Source organism: Erinaceus europaeus, chromosome 3 (assembly GCF_950295315.1).
Source record: "Erinaceus europaeus chromosome 3, mEriEur2.1, whole genome shotgun sequence".
NCBI lineage: Eukaryota > Metazoa > Chordata > Mammalia > Eulipotyphla > Erinaceidae > Erinaceus > Erinaceus europaeus.
In genome coordinates, this window is record NC_080164.1 from 119,163,271 (window position 1) to 119,188,122 (window position 24,852).

The 24,852-nt window shown below is 37.0% G+C and overlaps 1 protein-coding gene across 1 annotated transcript in view; it reads left to right on the forward strand.

Annotated features, from left to right (window-relative positions):
- Nucleotides 1-4,859: 4,859 nt before the first annotated feature.
- Nucleotides 4,860-24,852, forward strand: part of STAP1 (signal transducing adaptor family member 1) — a 38,582-nt gene continuing 18,589 nt past the window's right edge. Inside the window, exons 1-2 of the mRNA XM_007530335.3 lie at nt 4,860-5,068; nt 17,665-17,736. Of these exons, the coding sequence (XP_007530397.1) occupies nt 4,892-5,068; nt 17,665-17,736 (249 nt within the window). The 5' untranslated portion in view covers nt 4,860-4,891. The remainder of the gene's footprint in view (nt 5,069-17,664; nt 17,737-24,852) is intronic.

The following is a 24,852-nucleotide window of genomic DNA, read 5'->3' on the forward strand; positions in this document are numbered from 1 at the left end:
AAACTCTGGTGCCTCTGGCAGGAAGGTCTATTCCACTACCCATGGTGCTATCTCCCCAGCACAAGGAAAGAGTGTTTTCAGCAGTTTTAATTTAAAGGGCCTTATGTTGAAGGGCTTTGTGTTGTATGTTTGAGCACATCATTGATGCTCAATAAATATTTATTGTTAGATTAAAAAAATCAAAATATCAAAAACATAAAAGTGTGTTTTAAACTTGAGTAGATTGTGTTTTAAAATTAATTGGATCATCCATGTTATGGTGTCTTTTCTGTTCCCCTTTTACTGTCTTTCTTTTTTTATTTATTGATTTAAAAATGATTGACAAGACTGTATAATAAGTGAGGTACAATTCCATAAAATTCCCACCTCCAGGGTTCTATATCCCATCCCCTCCACTGGAAGCTTTTCTATTCTTTATCCCTCTGGGAGTATGGATCCAGGATCATTATGGGATGCAGAAGCTGGAAGTTCTGGCTTCTGTAATTGCTTCTCTGCTGGACATAGGCATTGGCAGGTTGATCCATACTCCCAGCCTGTTCTCTTTCTATCTGAAAAAGTTGGCCCAGAGTGGTGAAGCCCTGGCATCAGCCCAAAACAAACTGATTATATTCTTTAAAATAATAATCAGAAAAGAAAATGAGTGAAATCAGGACACTGCTTAAAAAGTCTATTGTAGGGGTTAGGCAGTGGTTCACATGATTAAGTGTACACATTACCATGCACAAGGACCTGGGTTCAAGCTCCCAGTCCCCATCTGCAGGGGGGAAGCTTGACAAGTGATGAAGCAGTGCTGTAGGTGTCTCTTTTCCCTATCTTTCCCTCCCCTCTCAATTTCTCTATTCCTCTGTCCAATCAATCAGTCAATCAAAAAATAAATCTTAAAGTTTATTGTAGTTGCCGGGGAGTGACTCAATGAATAGTGTTGTATTCTCAAGCATGAGGTCCCAAGTTCATTCCCTGGCATTACATGTGTCAGAGTAATGCTCTGAGTCCCTCCTCCCGCACTAATAAGTAAATAAATCTATTAAAAATGTATTTTTAAAAAGTCTGCCAATCTTTTTGGATAACAGATACAATACAATGACAAGAGATCACTTAGTCTCTCTCCTCACTCCACAGGTAAGAAAGATTTGATCCCAGGGAAGTTAAGTGAATTGTTCAGTGGCCTCTGAGTTGATCAGAGACAAAACTGGCACTCTCCCTATGAACAAATGCTTTCTACTGCATTCCCTTATCTAAAACTTCGTTATTTACCCCCTGAAAACTTGATATATACACCTATGAGGATTTATACTATAATGGTGCAAAGATATAATAATGCTAAGAATTGTGGATAGGACTAACAGGCTGAGAATGTTTCATAAAATTTTTTCCTTTTTTTTTTTTTGGAAGAAACACTTGTATTAGTGGTATATCAACTTTAACTGTAAATCAATAGCTAAAGAAACTTAGCATTTGATAAATTGGCCTTTCTTCTTGCTTTTTTCTTTGTTTTAATCTCAGGTTTCATTGGCCCAGGCTGACCTTTTCAGAAGACAGAGACAGAGGCAAAGAGGAAAAGATTCCATAGCACCAAAGCTTGTCCCAGTATGGTGGGGGTGAAGCTCAAACCTGGGTCTCATGCATGTCAAAGCAGGCACCTTCTCATAATTTTGCTTATTTTTATTTTATTATTATTTTTTAAATATTTATTTATTCCTTTTTGTTGCCCTTTTTTGTTGTTGATGTAGTTATTATTGTCATCGTTGTTGGATAGGATAGAGAGAAATGGAGAGAGGAGGAGAAGACAAAGTGGGGCAAAGACAGACACCTGCAGACCTGCTTCACCGCTTGTGAAGCGACTCCCCTTGCAGGTGGGGAGATGGGGGCTCGAACCAGGATCCTTAAGCCAGTCCTTGCGCTTTGCACCACCAGCGCTTAACCCGCTGCACTACTGCCCCAACTCCCAATTTTGCTTATTTTTAAAAGGTAAGGAAGCTAGAAAGGTAGGGGATTATTTCCCAAAAAGTAGTCCATTCTTCACATTTTTCTAGAGATTTTTTTTTTTCCTCCCATGAAACTGTCTGGTCATACAGTCAGTGAGTTCTCTTCTCAAATTCCAGTCACTTTATTTATTTTATTCATTTATTTATTTATTTTATTATTAGTGATTTAATAATGATTGACAAGATTGTGGTATAAGAAGGGTACAATTCCCACCACCAAAGTTCCATGTCCCATCCCCTCCACTGGAAGTTTCCCTGTTCTTTATCCCTCTGGGAGTATGGACTAAAGATCTTTATGGGGAGCAGAAGGTGGGAGGTCCAGCTTCTGTAATTGCTTTTCCAGTAAGCATGGGTATTGACAGAACAATCCATACCCCAGCCTGTTTCTATTTTTCCCTAGTGGGGTAGGGCTTAACACAGCACTGCTCAGCTCTGGTTTATGGTGGTGCTGGGGATTAAACCCAGGACCTTAGAGGCTGAGGCAGGGAATTCTTTTGCAGAACCATTACGCTGTTTCCTCAGCCCACAATCACTTAATTTAAAAAAATTATTTACTTATTATTTATTTATAAGAGAAATAAGAGCACTGATTAGCTCCTGTATATGCATACAGGGCACTGAACCTCTCTGTGTGTAAGCTGTGTGCTCTAATCTTGAGCAACTTTCCAGGTCCTTGCAGTCACTTGTGACTCCCAGAGTCCTCCTTCTCTCTCTTGCCTTTCTTTTGATTTCTGAGTTCTCACTCTCACTTTCACTTTCTCCCAGAATTGCATCAGCCACCAAAACAGTGAGTTAGGTAATTTATCGAACCAGGAGATATTTCTGTGTCATTAAACTCACTCTTTTAATACGAAGATACTAAAAAATGGTTATGCTTTTGTCTCTAAAAATTCCAAAAAAATTTGGTTTTCATTTTATCATTCAAAGACTTGGATAGCAGAACACGTCAATTTAATATAAAGGCAATGCTATAATTAAAATTTTTAAATTTCAAATTTAATTTTCAAACTTTATTTTGGTATGCATCTGAACACTCTTCTCTGGTTTACTGAGAACCAGTCTGTGCTTTTCAACTTCTCTTTGTAGATAATTTGACTGTTAATATCTATAGCTGCAGATCCGATGAAATTTGTACTGACTGGGGGAGTAGGGGGGTGTCCAGTAGTCTCTCTAGTAGGAAAGAAGAATCAGAGGGGTCCACAAAGTGGGTCACCACACAGCAGTGCCATCCCCATTAAACCAAATTATAACAATTGTTGGATTATTTTTGCTTGTTTGTGCATTTTCTATTTATGAAATATAATGCCATTTTAGATTAGAAAGTATATTTACTCAAATGAGGATTTGAGTAAATATTTTAACAGGAGCTATAAGAAAACAAAAACAAAACAAAACAAAGAAACAATGTTAGCATACCTTGAATGTCCTCTAAAAATAAAAGCCTAAAAAATGTCTCATAGTTTCTTACCAAAATTTAATGACCTTCCTCACTGTGGCAAAGGATGTGCAATTCAATTCGTTCTAGGTGACTAAACAGAAACTACTTTTGGAGCTCAGCAAGAATGGCCTCAAAGTACTGAAAAGATCAATGCTAAATAGCATTTGGGATTTGTCTACTTTCCAAGGAATAGAGCTGCTGATCTCTTATATCTTAGCCACAGCTAACCAAAACCAAGAACTAAAAATTGAGGCTGATAACCTTCCTACCTAGTTGTTTTTACAGTTGTACCAGTTAGCCAACAGAGAAAGCACTTTAGTTGTTTGTTTGTTTCTGTTGCTATTTATCTGTGAAAACAAAGGTATATGTGAAAATACAGAATCTTCATACCATGTCTGTATAGTTCTAAAGAAGAAGAAGAAGAAGAACAACAACAACAACAACAAGGAGAGGAAGAGGAGGAGGAGGAGGAAGAGGAGGAAGAAGAAGAGGAAATAAAGCAAAGCAAACAAAAGAAAAGAAAAGAAAAGAAAGAAAAATCAGGCTGAAGATGCCTGACTGGCTTTGACTTCTAATAATGAGCTTAATGCATTGTAAATTCAAAATAATTCTGAAATCTTGACAGTAAGATAGGAAATGGCAGAATGTCTCAGGACCTCTTCTTTGGAAAATAACCCACAATTGCATCTGTTGTTGCCTTCTTCCATCATTCCTTATGCAGAGTTGGGTTAAATCCAGTCTCTCGAGTAGCTAGCCATTTTCCACATGCAAACACGGAATGGATTTTGGGCCCAGTGTAACTCTATAAATCTCATTAGCTAACTGTGGGGACTACATAAAAGAACAAAAACTTTCATTTTAAAATTGACAGTGTTCTATGCCAGACATATTTCTCCAAACACCCACTAGCAACAGAGGAACTCAAAATACTTAATGACAAGCAAGGAAATATTCCATGTTCCTATGACTATCGTTTCTATTTAGTGTCCTATCAAAGGAGCATAGGATAAGGAGTTTCATTTCCCTACAGATTTAAACAAAGTTCATTTCTCAAACATTTACAATAGAAATAGAATCAACAAAATGATCCTGTGAAATAATTTCTAATGAAGTGGAATTAGTTCATATCATGTCTCCTGTGGACAACATAAACAAACAAACAAAAAAAGATGAAAGAAAATAAATGTGACCTTGATGTCTAATATCTGTTCCTTTCATCCTTTGTGATGTTAATCTTCTGTTTATTTTGCTACAATAATTCTAAGTACATTTAGTTTATTCTCAGAGTGCCTGCTTAAAGTTAGTTTAAGCCTGTACTTTCTTACCTCACAAAAATTACAGGAAAAAGCATGGGAGAGAGGGGTGTGTGTGTGTGTGTGTGTGTGTCCTCCTGCTGGTGGTGTTGTGGTTAAAGACTGAATTGGGACTTCCTCTTTGAACAGTTGCCTTTTCCTCTTACACAGGGGAGATGTCATTTTGTTTGAGACTGGATTCAGCTGAAACTAAGTCACAAAGCAGAGAGGGTATGATGGCTAAGAAACCCCCAAAACCGGCCCCTCGCAGGATCTTCCAAGAAAGATTAAAAAGTACTGCTCTACCCTTATACTTCGAAGGCTTTTTATTAGTCAAGCGGTTAGAACATCAGGTAAGTCCATAGATAATTATGTTAAACTAGAAGGTTCTCTCTTAATATAAAATTTATTTTATGGTAATGTGATAAGATAAAGGCTTCCTTGTTTCTTTTGGGATTACCATCTTTTAGTTGAGCTCAGAAATATGATTACATTTTGCATAGTTTAAATAAGGTATTTCTTAAATATGTGTATAAATGTATATATTACCTACAATAACATAAGGGTGTAGTATTGTTTCAATGAAGCAAAACATTTCAATAAGATAAATTTCAAAAAAAATCCCTCAAACATCTCAAAAGATTTTGGATTCAAAGACAAAATGCTGCTTACATGTTCTGTGAAATTTATTTCTATACTTCCATGATGATGAGTACCAGTAAGATTAATGCTATGATTACAATTATTCTTTCTGCTATTCTCAGGTGCTTGAAGTCTATAACTAATGGGAAAATTATTTTTAAATGATAAACTTCCATACAAATCATGAAAGTAAATTTGATGCTATTTAGCATTATATATAGCTGTAATTTCTAAAATACATTTTTCAAAATTGTGACTCTTTGAAACATAATGGGGCATTTGGTGGGTACTTTTTACATTAAGCTATGAAAAAATATTCAAGAAAAATCACAAGTCATTCCATTTAAAATATATAAAATTAGAGAAAGAAAATGAGAGAGGAGGGGAAGACAGACAACTGCAGCCCTGCTTCACAGCACGTGAAGCGACACCCATGTGTGTGGGGATCTGGTGGGGCTTGAACCTGGGCTCTTTATCTTTTTTAATACCACCTTTACTGGGATAGTAGTGAAAGGAAAAGTTTTGGGAATGGGGTGGCAGCACAGCAGGCTAAGCACAGGTGGTGCAAAGTGCAAGGACCAGCTTAAAGATCCTGGTTTGAGGATTTGAGCCCCCTGCTCCCCACCTGCAGGGGAGTCACTTCACAAGTGGTGAAGCAGGTCTGCAGGTGTCTATCTTTCTCTTCCCCTCTCTGTCTTCGCCTCCTCAGTATATTTCTTCCTGTATTATCCAACAACAATGACATTAATAACAATAGTAACTGCAGCAGTAATCCAACACGGGCAACAAAAATGAATGAATAAATAAATATTTTTAAAAGAAAGAAAAAAATTATACATATATATATATATATATATATATATATATAATTAGGGCACAAGAGAGAGCATAATGGTTATGCAAAAGACTTTAATGCCTAAAACTACAAAGTCCCAGCTTCAATCCCTTGCACCACAAGTCAGAGCAGAGCAATGCTCTGACCTCTCTTTCCCTCTCTGAATCTTTCTCGCTATATTTTTCTCTCATTAAAATATAACAAATAAACATATTTTAGAAATAAACATGTAAAAGTAAAAAACTTATAGCTAGTTAAAATCAGTGCTTTCAAGTAATAATAGTGAATAATTTGAAATTACAAGATAAATAGACATGAAAGTTTTTGTTACTAAGGAAAAAAAAACTAACTTATGTCTAATTTTGTTAAGTCTAGATATTAAGTGAAGCCAGAAAAACATTAAAGGTTTTGAGAAATGTTATAAGAAATGTTTAATAACAGCAGCAATTTTCCCTGAGCATTTGTTAATACTAATGAAAAAAAAGTATGTGAAAATATTCATAATAGCATGTTCACATATCTTGCATACATGATTAGATTACTTATTCTTTAAAAGCAAAGACATAGTAATTTATTTTTTCTTAGGTAAATTAAATCTGTATTGATAATGTTCAGTTACACGGAAATATGTTTTTTTAATCCTATTGCTTTTAAACTGAATTCCATCTTGTAACCATGCATTAGCCACATTGCTAGAATTTGCCAGGAAAGAAGAGCTGGGAGGAAAAATCTAATTTGTAATTTAAATGTGATTATTCATTGAATGTCTCCTCAAAATATAATAATTATTCCTTAATACCAGATTCTTTTTCATATTAAATTAGGCATTCCATCATTATGGTTAGCAGGAACAAGGACTTTAGATTATCAGTTAAACATGGTTTTTACCTGATGGCTTTGTCCCTTATAGCTTGTGGTCTTATTCAAGGTATTTATACTTCTTGAGACTCATCATCAACTACAAAATGTAGAAAATACAACTTGGCTACAGTATAGTGCCTGGAATACAGAAGATACGCAGTCAGTTTATTAATTGAAGCAACATTTACTGTTTGTATATGTTGCACTAACCATCACACCCAGTTCAGCAGAATACAAATATCACACAAAGAATTAAGAGGTTTAATTTACCAGGGGACACCAGAGCCCAGCAATTCATTTCCCCAGGTGTTAAGTGAATATCTATTCCACAGTTAGCAATGTTCCCTCTCAACTGTTGAAAAATACACACTGGAGCTTTAATGGATTTAACACCTTAGTTAGTGTACACTGCTCAAAATGGACTGTTAGTCACATGTGACAATTTCAATTTCAGTCAACTGAAATTATCAAAAAATCAAAATTCAGTTCCTTAGCCATACTTATGACATTACAAGTACTTAAGAGCCATGTGGAAGTGGCTACAGTTTTGGACAGTACAATTATTCAATGATGATTGCAGAAACATACCTTGGGCAGTGCTGCACTAAATTCTGTGTTGATGAAAACTGTGACAGCTTTGTTTATTGTTTGGTTTTATGTTTCAGGAACACAGCATTCAGCACACAGGAGCTCAATAAATTTAAACTGATTGATTGCTTAATTGGGTGAGATGCTGTTCTATGAGAAAATCCTTTTATGTCTTTTCATAAGCAAAATTCTGTACTATCTGTGCTATTTCATATGGGGATGAACTGAAATATTTAAATAATTAAATAATTTTTACATTTAATTGACAGCCCTTAGCTTGAATGGTTTCATGTTCCAGAATTTCCAAGCAACTATGGCTCATAAAATTGAGACATGCTCAGACATGGGCTCTGTGGTTCTGGCTTGTATCTTTATAGCAATGTATAAAGTTGGTATTCTTTCTAAAGGTCTCCTGAGAAAAACGAATGACAGAGCTATTCATCCAGAAAACATAAAATATTTAATCATCATGTTATCACCAAAGGAAATAGACTAGATGTTTAAGAGTTTTTCTTCTAGATCAGTAAAGTCTGGATTCAAAATAACATTCACTATTTCTTTTTTTTTTATTTTAAATATTTATTTTATTAATTTATTCCCTTTTGTTGCCCTTGTTGTTTTATTGTTGTTGTTGTCGTTGTTGGATAGGACAGAGAGAAATGGAGAGAGGAGGGGAAGACAGAGAGGAGGAGAGAAAGATAGACACCTGCAGACCTGCTTCACCGCCTGTGAAGCGACTCCCCTGCAGGTGGGGAGCCGGGGTTCGAACCGGGATCCTTATGCCGGTCCTTGTGCTTTGCGCCACCTGCACTTAACCCGCTGCGCTACAGCCCGACTCCCAACATTCACTATTTCTAAGCAATAGTATCCAAGCTCTCATTTTCCCCTATCATGTATTACTGTTATTCTCATTAGGAAAAAATTATAAAGAAACTGAGGCACACAAAGTTTCAATTACTTTTTGAAGGTCACACAGCTAATAATTTTGGTGGAGCTATGATTCTTACTCAGGTAGTTTGGACCAGGGTCAGTTTATTAACCACAGTACTCTCATAGCTCTGATCTATGCTTAACTTTGCTTAAATTCTCTTTGTTTCGGTTTCCTCATATGTAAAATAGTAATAATGCTATTTAGCTCATTTGGATTGTTGCAAGAATAAAGATTTTGACACAATAAAAAAAAGAGGTATAATTTAGTAAGGAGTGATGCCTGCCTCATCTAATTGCTACTCGACATTTTCTTAGAAAGCATGCTTTGAGGTGGAAGGGGTAAGCTATGGACATAACTACACTTCTGATGAAATTAAATTGTTTTCACTTGAGATCATAGAAAAGTATCTTTTAATTGATGACCCATGAGATGGTGGTTTAGAGGGTGGTTTAAAGGATTAACATGTAAAACACCTAGCTCAAACTAAAGATTAGATTCATTCTCTTTTCACATAATTCTTTTTACTTTTTTTTTTTTTTTTGCCACCAGGGTTATCACTGAGGCTCAGTGCCAGTACTACAAACCCAGGGATCCCAGTGGCCATTTTTTTCCCTTTTCTCTTTCTGTTTTCAATAGCTAGGACAAAAACTGAGAGGGGAGGAGGAGATAGAGAATGGAGAGAGAAAGAGAAAGAGAGAGAGAGAGAGAGAGACTCCTGCAGATCTACTTCAGGTGAGGAGTGGGGGCTCAAACCCAGGTCCTTGCTCATGGTAATTACTATAATTACTAAATCAATTTAATTACTAAAATAAATTACTATGTCTTTGCTTTTAAAGAATAAATAATCTAATCATGTATGCATGAACATGCTATTAGGAATATTTTCACATACCTATTTTTTCATTAGTATTAGTCAGGTGTGCCAACGCCCCAGCCACCAATCTTCTTATTCATATATTGAATACTAAAATCAGTATTGTAGTCAACAATAAGTTTCAAAGAAGAGTAACAATAACAATTACCACGTGTGGGAACGAAGCTATATATGGTAGGATCTCTAAGTAAGTCAAAAGTATCAAGGAAGGAAACAATTAATTAATGAATTAATTAAACGAAGATCATAGAAAAGAAAGTTTATAGAGGACTAGAGAAATAGCTCAGCAGGTAGGGCATGTCCCTTGACATACAGGTGACCCAGATTCAGACTTTGGCACCACATAGGAGACAGGATAGCAGTAAAGGGAGTTCTGATGTGGTGATGTCTCTCCTTCTCTCTATTGCTCAATCTGAATTAAAAAGTGGCTTGTGGACTTGCACATGTGTGAGGCTTTGGCTCTGGGGAAAGAAAAGGAAAAAGATAGAAAGTACAGGGGCCGGGTGGTGGTGCACCTAATTGAGCGCACATGTTACAATCCACAAGAACCCAGGTTCGAGTCCCCGGTCCCCACCTGCAGGAGGAAAGCTTTGCGAGTGGTGAAGCAGGGCTGCAAGTTGTCTCTCTGCCTCTCTTTCTCTCTATCCCCCCCCCTTCCCTCTCGATTTCTGGCTGTCTCTATCCAATAAATTTAAAAAGGTAATGAAAAAGTAAGAAAGAAAGAAAGAGAGAGAGAGAGAGAGAGAAAGAGAAAGAAAGAAAGAAAGAAAGAAAGAAAGAAAGAAAGAAAGAAAGAAAGAAAGAAAGAAAGAAAGAAAACAGAAGATTATCACTGAAGCAAAGGGCTGAAGGAAACTGGGAGGCTTCTGTGGAACTGTGAGAAGGGGTCTCTGATGAAAGAATTTAGAACACTTAAGTCTGACAAAACATAATGGAGGAATGACCTGGTCTATAGGTGACTGATTATACTCTGAGAGACATTTCCTAGCTATTTTTTGTTTGTTTTGTTTTGTTTTTATTTTTTCAGATATAAAGAGCAAGACAGAGAAAGAAAGTTTGCTTAACTGAATGAAAAAGAGATTGTGACCTTAAACTCAAAACAAAATGTCATCTAATGATTATGAAACAAGATAAATCCAAAAAGCTCCTTTTCAGCATCTCTTCTTACCTTCCACAACACAATAGCAAAGATTTTTTTGAAATAAGAAATTCTTATACTAAATGTATTTCATCTAAAAAGGTGTCCTTTACAGTCAATCTAACAATATATTTATTTCTGTTCAAACACATGCATGCAGATGCAGGTTAAGTACTGATGTCAATTATTAAGACTGATATTTATAGATGACTGACTCTGTTTGTATTCATGAGAGCTGATGAGAAACTAAATTAGGAACCTATGACCAGCAGACCTCTGTATATCAAATATGTTTGTTCTGTTCTTAGAGTTGTGGCTGTGGGTGTAGTTAGACAAGCCTACTGCTATTTGTAATTTTACTTTTCCTCCAGGCTGCCTTTACTCTCAGCTCAGTACCTTGTTCTTGTTTCTCCCTTCATTTTTTTCTTCTTCCCATTTGAAAAGCACTCCTGGTTTCCATGAAACTATATGCTCACTTATCAATAAAACTTCCATTTTTCCATGATTAACTCTACCCGATTCATATAACTTTCCTCTCAAAATTATCTTGTAATTTTCTTTGGGAGTACAGATGAATGTCTCCTTGTATAGACAATGGGAACTCAATAAATCTTTACTCGCTATTAGTCAATGATGTCAGTGTGTTCTGTATACAGTTATTAATAATGAAGCTTATTGAGGTGATGTCTAAGTGGTAGGATTTCTTTAAAAGTCTTGTCTTGGGAGACGGGCTGTAGCGCAGCGGGTTAAGCGCAGGTGGCGCAAAGCACAAGGACCGGCATAAGGATCCCGGTTCGAACCCCGGCTCCCCACCTGCAGGGGAGTCGCTTCACAGGCGGTGAAGCAGGTCTGCAGGTGTCTATCTTTCTCTCCTCCTCTCTGTCTTCCCCTCCTCTCTCCATTTCTCTCTGTCCTATCCAACAACGACAACAACAATAATAACTACAACAACAAAACAACAAGGGCAACAAAAGGGAATAAATAAAATAAATAAAAAAATAAAATAATAAAAATAAAAGAAATAAAAGTCTTGTCTTGCACTACATTCCCCCAACAGTCATAGAGCCTTCAGTTTCTATTTGATATTAGACACCACACTATAGTAAAACTAAACAATTCATGATTCAGTTTTCTAGTCTTGGACCTACATTCTGATCTCCTCACTTTTCTCTTCCACTTCCATCTAGTTCTAAAACACAGTGTACGAGTGATTTGCCCCTTGCACCACTAGAGTAAGATGTAGAAGCCTTAAAAAATAGAAATGAGAGGATAGGAGAGATAACATAATGATTATGCAAACTGACTCTCATGTCTGAGGCTCCTAGGTCCCAAATTCTCTTTTTCTTTTTCCCCATCTCCCCTCCACTCTTAATTTCTATCTGTCCTATCAAATTAAGATGAGAAAAGAAAAAGGAAAGAGAAGGAAAGAAAAGAAGAGAAGAGAAAAGAAAAAGAGAAAGAGAAAAGAAAAAAAAAAAAGGCTACCAGGAGCAGTGGACTCATTGTGCAGGCACCAAGCCCCAGTGTTATAACCCTGGTGGTGATTAAAAAAAAAAAAAGCCAACATTTTTTTGTCATTTAATTAAATCAGTCTGAGAAAGCTTGAGTATTTTGACAGTGCTTATATAGATTTTAGTGTCTATGAACATATATCTCCTTGATCACAGATGGTATACATTAGCAACTTTTCAAGCCAAATTTCTCAAAATAGTTTTCTATGTCTTTATTTAAAAGACTATGAAAAAAGTGATTTTACATGGAAATGACAATGGATCACATTATTCTAGTTGACAAAACATCTTCTCCTCATATATAATTCCTCTGGAAGATAACTTGTTTCGAGATTATTTGATGAGCCAGGCGATGGCAAACCCTGCAGAGCACGAATATTAACATACACAAGGACCTGGGGTCAAACTCCCAGTCCCCACCTGCAGAGAGGGAAGTTTCAGGTGTGGCGAGCAGTGATGCAGGTATCTCTCTTTCCCTCTTCCTTTCTACCTCCCCCCCTTTCCTCTCAATTTCTCCCTGTCTCTATTTAAAATAAGGCCACTTGGAGCATGGATTTGTTGTGCAGACACTAAGCCCTAGCAATAACCCTGGTAGCAGAAAGGGGAGAGAGAAGGGGTGGGGGCATTTGATACTATGCACACACACACACAAATAACTATATGGAAAAAGTATTACACGGATAGTGAAAAATGAAAAATTACTCTTCACAAAGTGAGTAAGGGTGCAGTGCTCCCCCACACACACTTGTGGTCAACATTTATAGAATATTTACTGAATCCCAGATCCTATGTGCTTCAAACACATTATTCAACACGGGCATAGCAAGAGGCTGCTTTCCCTATCTCTGTTGTTACTCTATCAGCAGAGAACTCTCACACAGGAGACACATTTTTATTACAACTTGGTGAATTTTATTATATTCAGAAAGTTGTGTAACTTTCATCACTTTCTAGTTCTAGATTATTTCCATCATTCTAATAAAATCCTACCAGCTGTTAGCAGTTAATCCAATTTCCCCTGCACTTTACCGTTTTTATACTTGGATGGAATTTTTCCTCTCAAATCTGAAACCATTTGAAAAAATAGGAGTCTTACAAATTTTATCAGTCACTTCCTTTATTGTTAATAAAAACTCCCAGTAGATGGCTCAGATCTAAAGACAGAAGAGTGTTAATACTGAGTCACCCTGAGTCGCTGACTCAGTGTAGGAATCCCAATCCATCTCCATCAAGTCTAGTTCTCTCTGCTCCTCTCAACGTGATTTCAATCCGAGGGCTCTGCCTGTCTACCAAACCACTCAGGAAATTCCAAGGGACTTAGGAACTATGCCTGAGTAATAAGAGACAAAAACTAAGTATATTTCTTTTTTGAGAAACAAATCTTTATTGTCTAAAACACTATAAAATGCTATTATCTCATTTCTCTATCTTATTCAACACTCTGATACAAAGGACATTATTATACCTTATTAAAACTTCACCCAGTCAATGTTTCCTTTTTATAAATAATAATAAAAAAAACTTCATCCAGATGGGGCTGGGGAGATAGCATACTGGTTATGCAAAAAGATTTTTATGCATGAGGCTCTGAGGTCCCATGTTCAATTCCTAGCACTACAGTAAGCCAGAACTGTGCAGCTCTCTCTCTCTCTCTCTCTTTCTCTCTCTATCTCTCTTTCTCTCTCTCCCACTTTTTTTTACGAGAGTAGTGAACAGCTTTGGCTTTTGGTAGTGCAGGAAATTGAACCCCTTTGCATAACCATTATGCTATCTAATCCTGTCCCATCTATCTATCTATCTATCTATCTATCTATCTGTCTATATCTTTCCATCTATCTATCTATCTATCTATCTATCTATCTATATCTTTCCATCTGTATCTCTAGTAAAGTAAATAAAATATTTTAATAACTTCACCCAGATGTCCTGACAATAGTCCAGCTATTTATTCTACTGTTTTTTTACAAGCTGCATATTCATACAATGTTCTACATCTCCAACAAGACCCTTACCTTTTTTCCCAATTTTTTATTATTCATTTAATATTGATCCATAAACTATAGTTTATGGGTACAATTTCATATTCTTCCCACCACCAGAATTCTGTGTCCCCATTCCCTCTACTGAAAACTGTAGTAGCCCTTCCAAGATCACAAACATGGATTGGCTATTATTTCTATAACTATCTATATTTATATGTATTTGCCCTTTTTGTGTTTCCTATGGTCCTGCCTTCTCTTCCTAAGTCACACCTACTACTTCTGAGTATCTTTTTTTTTTTCCCTTCCTCTCTCTCCAGGTCCTGATGGAATTTGAGTTCAGAGCCCTCTGGCCATCTTCCTCTAACATTTAATCCTCTGGGAGTATGGACCAAAGTTCTCTATGGGGTGCAAAAGGTGGGGAGGTTTCTGTAATTACTTCTCCTCTGGACATGAGCATTGGCAGGTCAATCTATATGCCAAGCTTATTTCTATCTTTCCCTAGTGGGGCAGAGCTCTGGAACATATTGGTAAGATTGTCTGCCCAGCGAATCATAGTATCATCCGCAACTTGATGGCTGAAAGGCAGTAAGATATAAAGCAGAACAAAATGTTTGATAAATAGGAATAAAAAAGTAGGAATAGATGGGAATATAGATTTTAGGGTGAAAAGGAGCTAGAAAGTCTATTTTATGTATATTTTTAGGAGCCCATGACTCTAGTACATTTTTGTTGGAGCTTGATAGCTAACATGAAAGTGATATAAAAATTTTGTCTGGGAAGATGTAGTCAGAGCTGAGAATAGGATTAGGAAGTTGTATCAGGGCAAAGAGTAGCTCCCAAACTTGAAGAAAATATATAGATACAATTTACCATTTACCAAGTTGATCTTACCCAGGGCCCGTATATATTCATATTTAGCACAGGAGCCTGTGTAATCTCTGAGTCCCTGTCAGTCTGAGCTTGCAGTCCATGGTTACAGCTGGAAACAGTCTAGGCTGCACTCATTTCAGGACCAGACTTCCTCAAGTGGCAGAAGAGGATGACCTAGCTTCCCTTTGAAGAGTGGAGCTGTCCTTATCATTGCTAGTTCATAGTGAGGATATAGTCCTGAAGAAGCCCACAAAAGGGCTTATAATGATGTTCCCAATAGAAGTGACCAGTGATGGTGAAGAGAGGAGTCTGTTAGAGGCCTAAGCCCACTGTATCTGTAGGAGAATCTTAAGGATTCCCTGACCAGAACCCCAGATGTTGGGGTGACCTAGCAGTGATTGCAAAGGCCATCATTAAGTGAGACAGTCTTTTGCTCATTTCCAGCTGTTGTACTCTTTTCTTTACCTGACTAGCTCAGGCTTTCTCCCACTTCTTAAAGCGTTGACTGTCATTTGTTATATTCAAACTGGTGTTAGGTTAATGAGGACTGGCCTCACTTTAGGGAGGAAATACACCTACAAAACCCTCACCTTTAGACTGTAGCCAAGTATATCTAGATCCAAAGAAGTGTTAGCCACAGAATGGAGAGAAGTAGAAGACTTTTCCTTACCACTATGCTTTTGGATGGCTTGTAAAACAACAAAACCTAACATAATATCTCATTAACCATGAAGGCAAAGGGAGAAAATAGTAATACTAAAAACAAGCTGTTTGTATTCAGAGTGAATTTAATCTTGAACTTCCCAATAAATAAAGGAGATGGGTTATAGAGTTTTCATTATTTGAGAAAACAAATGACAAATCCTGAAGATGTAACAAACTTTTCCCCAAAAATGGTCAGGAATGAAGAGACACAGAGTACTACAAAATATAAAAGTGCATTCACATCTACAATTAAAACAGAAAAATTCCTCCTGTGACTTTCTTATATTAATCCTTTAAAAATTACTTATTTATTTATTAGCATGAAAGAAAGAAGGGAAGAGAGTACCAGAGAATCAAATCTGGGACCCCATGCTTGAAAGTCTAACACTTTATCAACACTCATTGAATCACCTCCTAAGTCACCATTAATCCCATAAGGATCAGCCTAATGATCCCAGTTTGAGCCACTGGCTCCCTACCTGCAGGGGAGTCGCTTCACAGGCGGTAAAGCAGGTCAGCAGGTGTCCATCTTTCTCTTTCCCTCCCTCGGTCTTCCCCTCCTCTCTCCATTTCTCTTTGTCCTATCCAACAATGACGACATCAACGATAATAACTATAACAACAATAAAAACAAGGGCAACAAAAAGGAAATAAATAAATAAATAAATATTAGAAGAAAAATCTTAGAAAAAATCACCATTAATCCTTAATATAAATCAAGAGGATTCAACATGTTGGAAATGATCAGTCTTATAGACTTATAGACTTATAGTCTTATAGACTTCAGAGGAAGGAATAAACATGTCTATAAAACTGACAAGAATTTTAAAAACATGTTGAGAAGAGTTGAGTGTGAAGGTAAAGCTTTGGATGCAGAAAGACTATATTCCTGAAACCCCCTTGCCATAGTTTGTAGCATCTAATCTTTATAGAATGTGAGTTACCTTTATTTAAATATGCTTCCACTCAAGTAAAATAAGTATCTGCCTAGTTGTTTAATTTCGTAAACTTGAAATGTTGGATTTCCACAGAACACATAGCAATGTGAACATATTAGTGATGAAATGTTTACCACATGAATTAAATTTGGACTTCAAAGTTCAGCTTTGATGATGTTAAATTATTTTTATCACTATGCATTGCTCACACTCCCTTGATCTATGTAAATATATTCATTTTTACACCTAAACTCTAAGCACTATTCTATGTGCTTTACATGTAATAATTCATTTTTCAAAACTGTTTGGGAGGTAGATATTAAATTCCTATTCATGCACTTTAAATGATCCATTTCATATATTTAAGTTTCCATTCATACTGCATAATGATTCAAGTGTCTTAAATCAGTGAGAAAAGTACTTCAAATGATATACTAAAACATAAATCAAATAATATCTGCACATCACAATTTACACTGAAATAAATTTGTGAAGAATTTTACCAAAGACTAAATGTAAAAATGAACCATAAAAATAGGTGACTTATTTCAGTTTAAAAAAGTCTTGGGTCTGGGTGGTTGTGCACTTGGCTGAGTACACAGATTACAATGTGCACAAGGACCTGGGTTCAAGTCCCCAGTTACCAATTGCAGAGGAGGCTTCACAAAATGGCAAAGCAGTGCTGCAGGTGCCTTTCTCTCCTGTTCTCCATTTCTTCTTCCCTCTTGATATCTCTCTGATATTATCAAATACATAAAGTAAAATAAAATTTAAAAGTCTTGGGTCGGAGAGATAGCACAGTGGTTATGCAAAATGGCTTAGGTGCCTGAAGCTGTGAGGTCCTAACATTCAACCCCCAATCAACACCACTGTAAACCAGAGCTGAGCAGAACTTTGGTCTTTCTCTCTCTCTCTCTCTCTCTCTGTGTGTGTGTGTGTCTTTCTCTCTGTATCTCTCTGTATCTATCTGTATTTAAAAAGTCTTATAGCACAAAAGCAATTTTAAAAGTTACAAAGGAAAATATCAGTAGCTGAATATTCACTAATGAAATAATGATTCTTTCTTTCCAACAGGAATATAAACATTACTGGACAGAGCTGAGAGGAACCACACTTTTCTTTTATTCTGACAAAAAAAGTACAATCGTAAGTAAACATGTTCATATGTTTAACTGAATCACTTTTTAAATATGCACTTGTTAGTCTATTGCTAACTTGGGATTGCCCTGCAAAAGTGCAGATATTTTAGTAAGACTAATCTAAACAAAATTTGTATCTGTGAGGGTTATCAAAAGTAAGATCCATGGTAAAAACTTTCTGGTTGGGCCAGGGAGATAGCATAGTGATTACACAAGAAGACTGTCAAGTCTGAGTCTCCAAAGTCCTAAGTTCAGTCTCCTGTACCACTGTAAGCCAGAGCTAAGCAGTGCTCTGGAATTGCTCTCTCCCCCCTTCTCGTTAAAAGAAAAAAATATATATATTTAAATTTTTTTCTTCCAACTCAGAAGGCATTAACTAGTGTTTTTTTACTTTATATTTTTCCTGATACTGATATTAAAGAATAGCTAAAAAGTGAACATTTTAGCTAGACATTTGGATATAAACTAAATAATATCAAGTGATAGTCTTGAGGGTTTTTTTTTGGCTTTTTTTTGGAAATCCTATAACATACAATATGTTATAATTAAATTAATCTAAAAACAAGAAAAGTCACAAAGTGGGAATTCTAAGAACTCAAGCCTGAGAGTAACAACAGATTCTGAAATGTGTTTATTTATATTAATTTCAAATAACTGATTTCAAATAATCTGCAGACATTAAAACTAACTGTAGAGTCTACTTATTCCAAAAGCTAAAATGTAGTATTTTGGTATCAAACAACTTCCTATTTTAGAATGCTATGCTTAAATAAAACTTTATGAATCAGTATCTTGTATAAATAGAAACACTTTGGACTGTGACTGTGTCCCACTGGTTAGAACAGCATTCTAACACTTCCAGATCTAATGAAAGAAACACACACACACAAAAGTCTATATGTTATAGTTTTTGAACTGCATGCATTTAATACTATTAGTGGTAAACTAACCAGAAATGATTGATTAAAAAAGAACAACCTAAAATGTTCATTTTTTTTTCTATAGAGTACTTGATAGAAAAGACTTCCATAAAGGTGTTGAGACAAAAGTGAATCTAGAGGAGCAAATAAAATTGCTCCCGGTTAGATGTGAAACGCTAAATGAGAGACTAGATGTAAAGGCTTAAGAGAGAGGACGCATAGAGTAAGTAGTGAAGTATCTTACATGGATTATCTCCTTTAACTTTCACTCTGTAGAGAAGATGCATTATAGATGAAAATAGTCAAGTTTAAGGGTCAAAAGATTGTCCAAAATCAGACGGCTTCTAAGAGGTCTTGCTCTTGAACAAGCACTCTTAAGTCTTATGATAGAAAAAGATTGTTATAAAATAAATACTGCAGAATTGTTCATCTATCATTTTTGTTAAAAGAGAATGAAGACTTTGGAGGAAATTCTTAGGGTGACAGTTACTGAAGAAAGTGTAGGAATAGAACAGGTGAGGCGTTTTTTCAGTATTTGAAAAACTATCAGGAGGGCATAAAAGTCACAGAATTTACTTAAGGCTATTCTAGAGAAAAGGGATGAGAGCTATGGGTGGATCTTTCCTGGGGAAAAGCTGTAGTTTAACACACACACACACACACACACACACACGACTAGCACACACACACACACACGATTAGCGGGAAGAACTATTTAGTAGATATGCAGATATGCATCCCATGTTGTTCAAAATGTCCCACCATAAATTGGATAACAACACGGCAGAATAACCTGGTGGAGCATTACTTGTCAAATGAAGCTGCATTATCTATATGACCTATAAGACTTTTTCTCAGCACTACAGAAAAGATAAATAAAAGATATGACTTCCTTTCTTCTAATCTATTGGTCAGTTTACAGCACTCTATCTGACTCAGCCACTTCTTCCTTTGTTGCTTCCTTCTTTGTCTCATCAAAACTTACTAATCTTGATCTAGACAATCCATCAGAAAGATTTCTGTGCAATTGAAATTTTCTGTCTTCCTTCCTTATGCCTGGCTTTTTATTAAATTGCTTAATCATTCCTTGCTCATTAAGAATAAACAAGTCAATCCAAATACACCTTCATCAATATAGAACACTTCTGAAGTGTATATTTACTTTATTTTTAGCCAGTGAATTGCTCAGCTTATGGTGAGTGCCTTGGACCTCTGCGTCTCAGGCATGAACTATTCATTTGTTTTTATGTCCCACTGAGAAAAAATAAATAAATAAATAAGAAAACTTACTAGAATGCTGTAGAGTGAGTTACATTGCATAAAACAGAAAAACAAAAGGGGATAGAAAGAAATAAAAAATAAGACCAATTTGGGGGGAGGCATTTAAAAACTCTTCTAGCAAATTAATAATAAAAAGAGGAAAAATCTCTGCCACATGTACCAGAGGTGGTTTTAATCCTTTAAACCAGTTGCTTACTAATCAGTCCATATAGACCATAGTCCATATAGACTCAGTAGAAATATTTGTATATTATACAGAGACAAGATTTTCTTTGTGAAAGATTTATTTTATAACAGAGATAAAGAGAGACAGACAGAGACAAACACCAGGGCACTTCTCCTTTATATGTGGTGCCAGTAATGGGACTGGATTTACGAATGCCAGCCAGGAATGTACTTTACCCACTATGCTGCCTACCTGATAAAAATTTCTTATTATTTTTAAAAGAAAATCATAGTGGATTCCACTCTTTATTTGGAGAAAGAAAGAGAGAGAGAGAGAGAACGGACAGCAGAACTCTGATGCCTTAGGTGCAATGAATGCCTGGGACTGGACTCAGGACTTCATGCAAAGAAGCCCTGTGCTTTATCACACCAGATGAAAATTTATTATCAGGATCTTCATAAGCAGAGGTATGTGGTAAATGTTTAGCAATGGCTTTATGAATATGAATGTATGAATATATAAATTATTGTAAATATTGCTGACATAAAGAATTTATAGTGGGGAGTCGGGCAGTAGCGCAGCGGGTTAAGCGCAGGTGGCACAAAGCGCAAGGACCGGTGTAAAGATGCCTGTTCGAGCCCCTGGCTCCCCACCTGCAGGGGAGTCCCTGCAGGTGGGGAAGCAGATTTGCAGGTGTCTATGCTTCTCTTCCCCTCTCCATCTTCCCCTCCTCTCTCCAATTCTCTCTGTCCTATCCAACAACGATGACAAGGGCAACAAAAAGGAATAAATCAATACAAATAAATAAATAAATATTTTTAAAAATTAATTTAAAAGAAGGCTTCATAGTGTAGACGCCAGACGGTGGAGCGCCGGGTTAAGCGCACATAGTAGGACCCGCTCAAGGATACCGGTTCAAGATCCTGGGCCCCACCTGCAGGGAAGTTGCCTCACAAGCAGGTCTGCAGGTGTCTATCTTCCCCCCTCTCTCCCTCCCAATTTCTCTCTGTCCTATAAAAAAAGAAAGGAAGGAAGGAAGGAAGGAAGGAAGGAAGGAAGGAAGAGAAGAGAAGAGAAGAGAAGAGAAGAGAAGAGAAGAGAAGAGAAGAGAAGAGAAGAGAAGAGAAGAGAAGAGAAGAGAAGAGAAGAGAAGAGAAGAGAAGAGAAGAGAAGAGAAGAGAAGAGATGACTGTAGGAGCAGTGGATTCATAGTGCAGGCACCACCCTAGCGAAAACCTGGAGGCCAAAACAAACAAGACTGTATAGGGTTGGGAGCAGTTTCTAGTGGTGCAGAGTCCGCTTCCCGTTTGTGACAACCCTGAGTTTGATCTCTGGTACCACATGGGAGCAGCAAGATGAATGCCATGGCTTTGCTCTCAGCACTCCTCCCCCTTTCTTCTTGTTTTCTAAAAATAGAAAAACAAAGGGCAGGCTAGGGGACTCAGTTGTAATGCATGTGCCTAATACCTTTGTTTCTTTCCCTGGCACTGTGTAAAAAAAAAAACGTGGCACACAGTTAAAACACACACACACACACACACACACACACCTCTGTATTGTGATTTCTCTACAATCAATTCTCATAAAATGTTTCCATTTAGTTTTCTAAGTGCTTTTTATCTGTAAATATATATGACTTCACTTCAGTCATAATTTGACAATTGGAGTTGATTTCCAATGGACTATTTTCCTAATAAATTTATCATCAAGTATATTAAAATGAATGTTGACTGATTTTTTATGTTATTGAGAAGATGGAAAGTAAAACAATCATTATGTTGATTAGGGTATTTGTCTATTTGTCATGAACATGGTTGACTTTTTCACTAACAAGGTATTTTGTCTTTTTTTTTTTTGTCCTGTGCACACTGAAAAAGTTTAAGGTTCAACAAAGTTTAAAGTTTCATATATATGGGGCAGGGTGGTGTTGTACCCAGTTACACACACATGTTACTATGCACAAGGATTAGTTTAAGCCCCTACCTATGGGGAGGATGCTTCATGAGCAGGAATGCAGGTTTCTCTCTGTCTCTCTCTCTCTCCCTATGCCCCATTCCCTCTCAACTTTTCTCTACCAATAAAATAAAATAAAATAAAATAAAATAGAGAAAAATAGAACTCCCCAAAAAGTTTCATATGCATTATTAACATTTTTTGCACTTTTTGAAGTCAAGGCCTGAGGTCAATAAACTAGCCTTTGAATGAAATCGGGCCTGTGACCTGATCTCGTGCAGTATGTGCTGCTGGGGACTGAACTTTGGGACCTCATGCTTGAGAATCCAATGTCTTTCCATTGTGCCATCTCCTGGACCACAAGATTGATGTTTGAAAAAGAAGAAGATACAGATATACAGCAGACATTGTATGTAGCCCATGAAGTTTAAAACAAAGACTACCTGGCTATTGTAGGGGGGAAAAATTGGCCTGTGGGACAAAAAACTGTAACATTTGACAATTTCCATGGTGTAAATATTCTTAACAATTTAAAATTTAAAACTATCAATGTCCTCTCATCAAACATGGAGTGAAGAAGAAAGGCAGAGTTGCACACTATTACTGAATACTCCCATTACACAAAAGTGAAGGTGTAAACAACTTCAAGAACACCAAGAATAATTAATGTGTAGTTCTATAATTAGAAAATGAAAAATTTGAATTTAAATACCCAATTTCAATTTAATTTATCCAGCATATTATGATGTAACTTAATTTAAAAAATTTTTTTATTTATAAGAAGGAAACATAGACAAAACCATAGGATAAAAGGGGTACAACTTCACACAATTTCCACCACCAGAACTCTGTATCTCATCTCCTCCCATGATAGCTTTCCTATTCTTTAACCCTCTGGGAGTATGGACCAAAGGTCATTGTGGGATGCAGAAGGTGGAAGGTCTGGCTTCCACACTTAATTGCTTCCCCACTGAACATGAGTGTTGACAGGTTGATCCATACTCCCAGCCTGTCTCTCTCTTTCCCTAGTAGGGAAGGGCTCTGGGGAAGCAGAGCTCCACGACACATTGGTGGGGTTGTCTGTCCATGGAAGTCTGGTTGGCATCATGCTAACATCTGGAACATGGAGGTTGAAAAAAGAGTTAACATTCAAAGCCAAACAAGTTGTTGACCAATCATGGACCTAAGGGCTGGAATAGTGCAGATGAAGAGCTGGGGGCTCCATTTTGTAGATAGCTAGTAGGCATATTTTAGTTATATTCCAAAGGGCCTGTGGCTATACTAGCGTTTTTTGTTTGTTTGTTTTGTTTTGTTTTTTTGCCTGAGCCCGAAATCTGATATGCAGGTGGATCCTAATTATTGTCTGGGGAGATGATGTCATGGCTGGCAGAAGGACCAGAAAGCTGGATCAGGGAAGATAGTAGTTCCCAAATATGGGAAAGGTGTATAAATATTGTTGATTGTAACCCCCATCAACTTGATGTGATCTGGGGCCCATATTCAGCTTAGGAGCCTATGTGACCTCTACATCCCTCTAGATCTGAGCTCACATTCTGTAGTCATAAGTAGGAATATTCCAAGCTGCCCCAATATCAGTACCCATCTTCTTCAGGTGTAGCATAGAGTATATTGTCCATCCTCCCTTCGGAGGATGGAACATTCTCTACCACTGTTGATCCAAGTTGAGGGCAAAGTCCTATGGGGGTGCACACACAAAGGGGTCTATTGTGTTGTTCCTGATAGAAGTGACTGGTAACAATGGAGAGAGGGATTTATTCGAGGTCTAGGCCCATCATGTGTGTTTGGGAATCTCAGGACTTCCCGATTAGGGCCCCAGCTGATGGGGTGGCCTGATAGTGACTAAAGAGTCATTGTTAAAGTATGCCAGTCTCTTGCCCTTATTCAGCTTTTGCAGTCCTTGCTTTGATGAGGTGAGCTTTGGAGCGAGGGAGAGAACTGTAATAGGAAGTAGGTGAGCAGGGTATCTAAGTCTAAGTAGACACTATTTCATTATGAACTTTATACTGACTAAGTACAAACTATTATGTATTTTTGCTTCCTGGTATGTATTTTGCCCTAATTTATGGATACATATGAACATAGGCTATATCTTACAGGACCTGGTCTATATCTAGGTTTTGGGACTTTGTTAGGAAGTGAACCTCCTAAGAATGGAATTAGAGAATACCATGAAAGGAAAGGTCTCACCTGAGTAATGAGGGTGAAGAGTTGACATTCCATGCCTGGCGTCTCTGGACACAGTCTGAAGTAAAGCATGCTGAGGTGGTACTCCTTGCATTGATTAGGTTGGGACTGGCAGATGCAAAATCATTTGGTATGAACTGAGAGAAGCATGCAGGAAAGTGAGCCCTACCCTAGAGGTTCCAGGACTGGGAAAATAATAGGCTCTATAGAGGAAGCAGGAGGTTCCTGCTGTGTTAGGGTTTAAGAAGACAATAAATAGTTATTGCTATAATGACATTATTTGGCAATTGGGTTAACTTTGAAATATCCCTTTGTTAAGATTTGCTGTATCATACAAAACATCACCATAATTTATGTCCTTTGACATTATTTGTATATAGCTGTGCCACCGGTTGCTTCTGTTCTCCCTGGTCTAAGCTTTTAAGAGAATCAACATGTGATCCAGGAGGTGGCTCAGTGGCTAAGGAAGTAGACTCTCAAGCATGAGGTCCTGAGTTCATTCCCTGGCAGCACATGTACCAGAGTGATGTCTGGCTCTTTCTCTCTCTACTCCTATCTTTCTCATTAATAAATAAATAAAATCTTTAAAAAAAAAAAA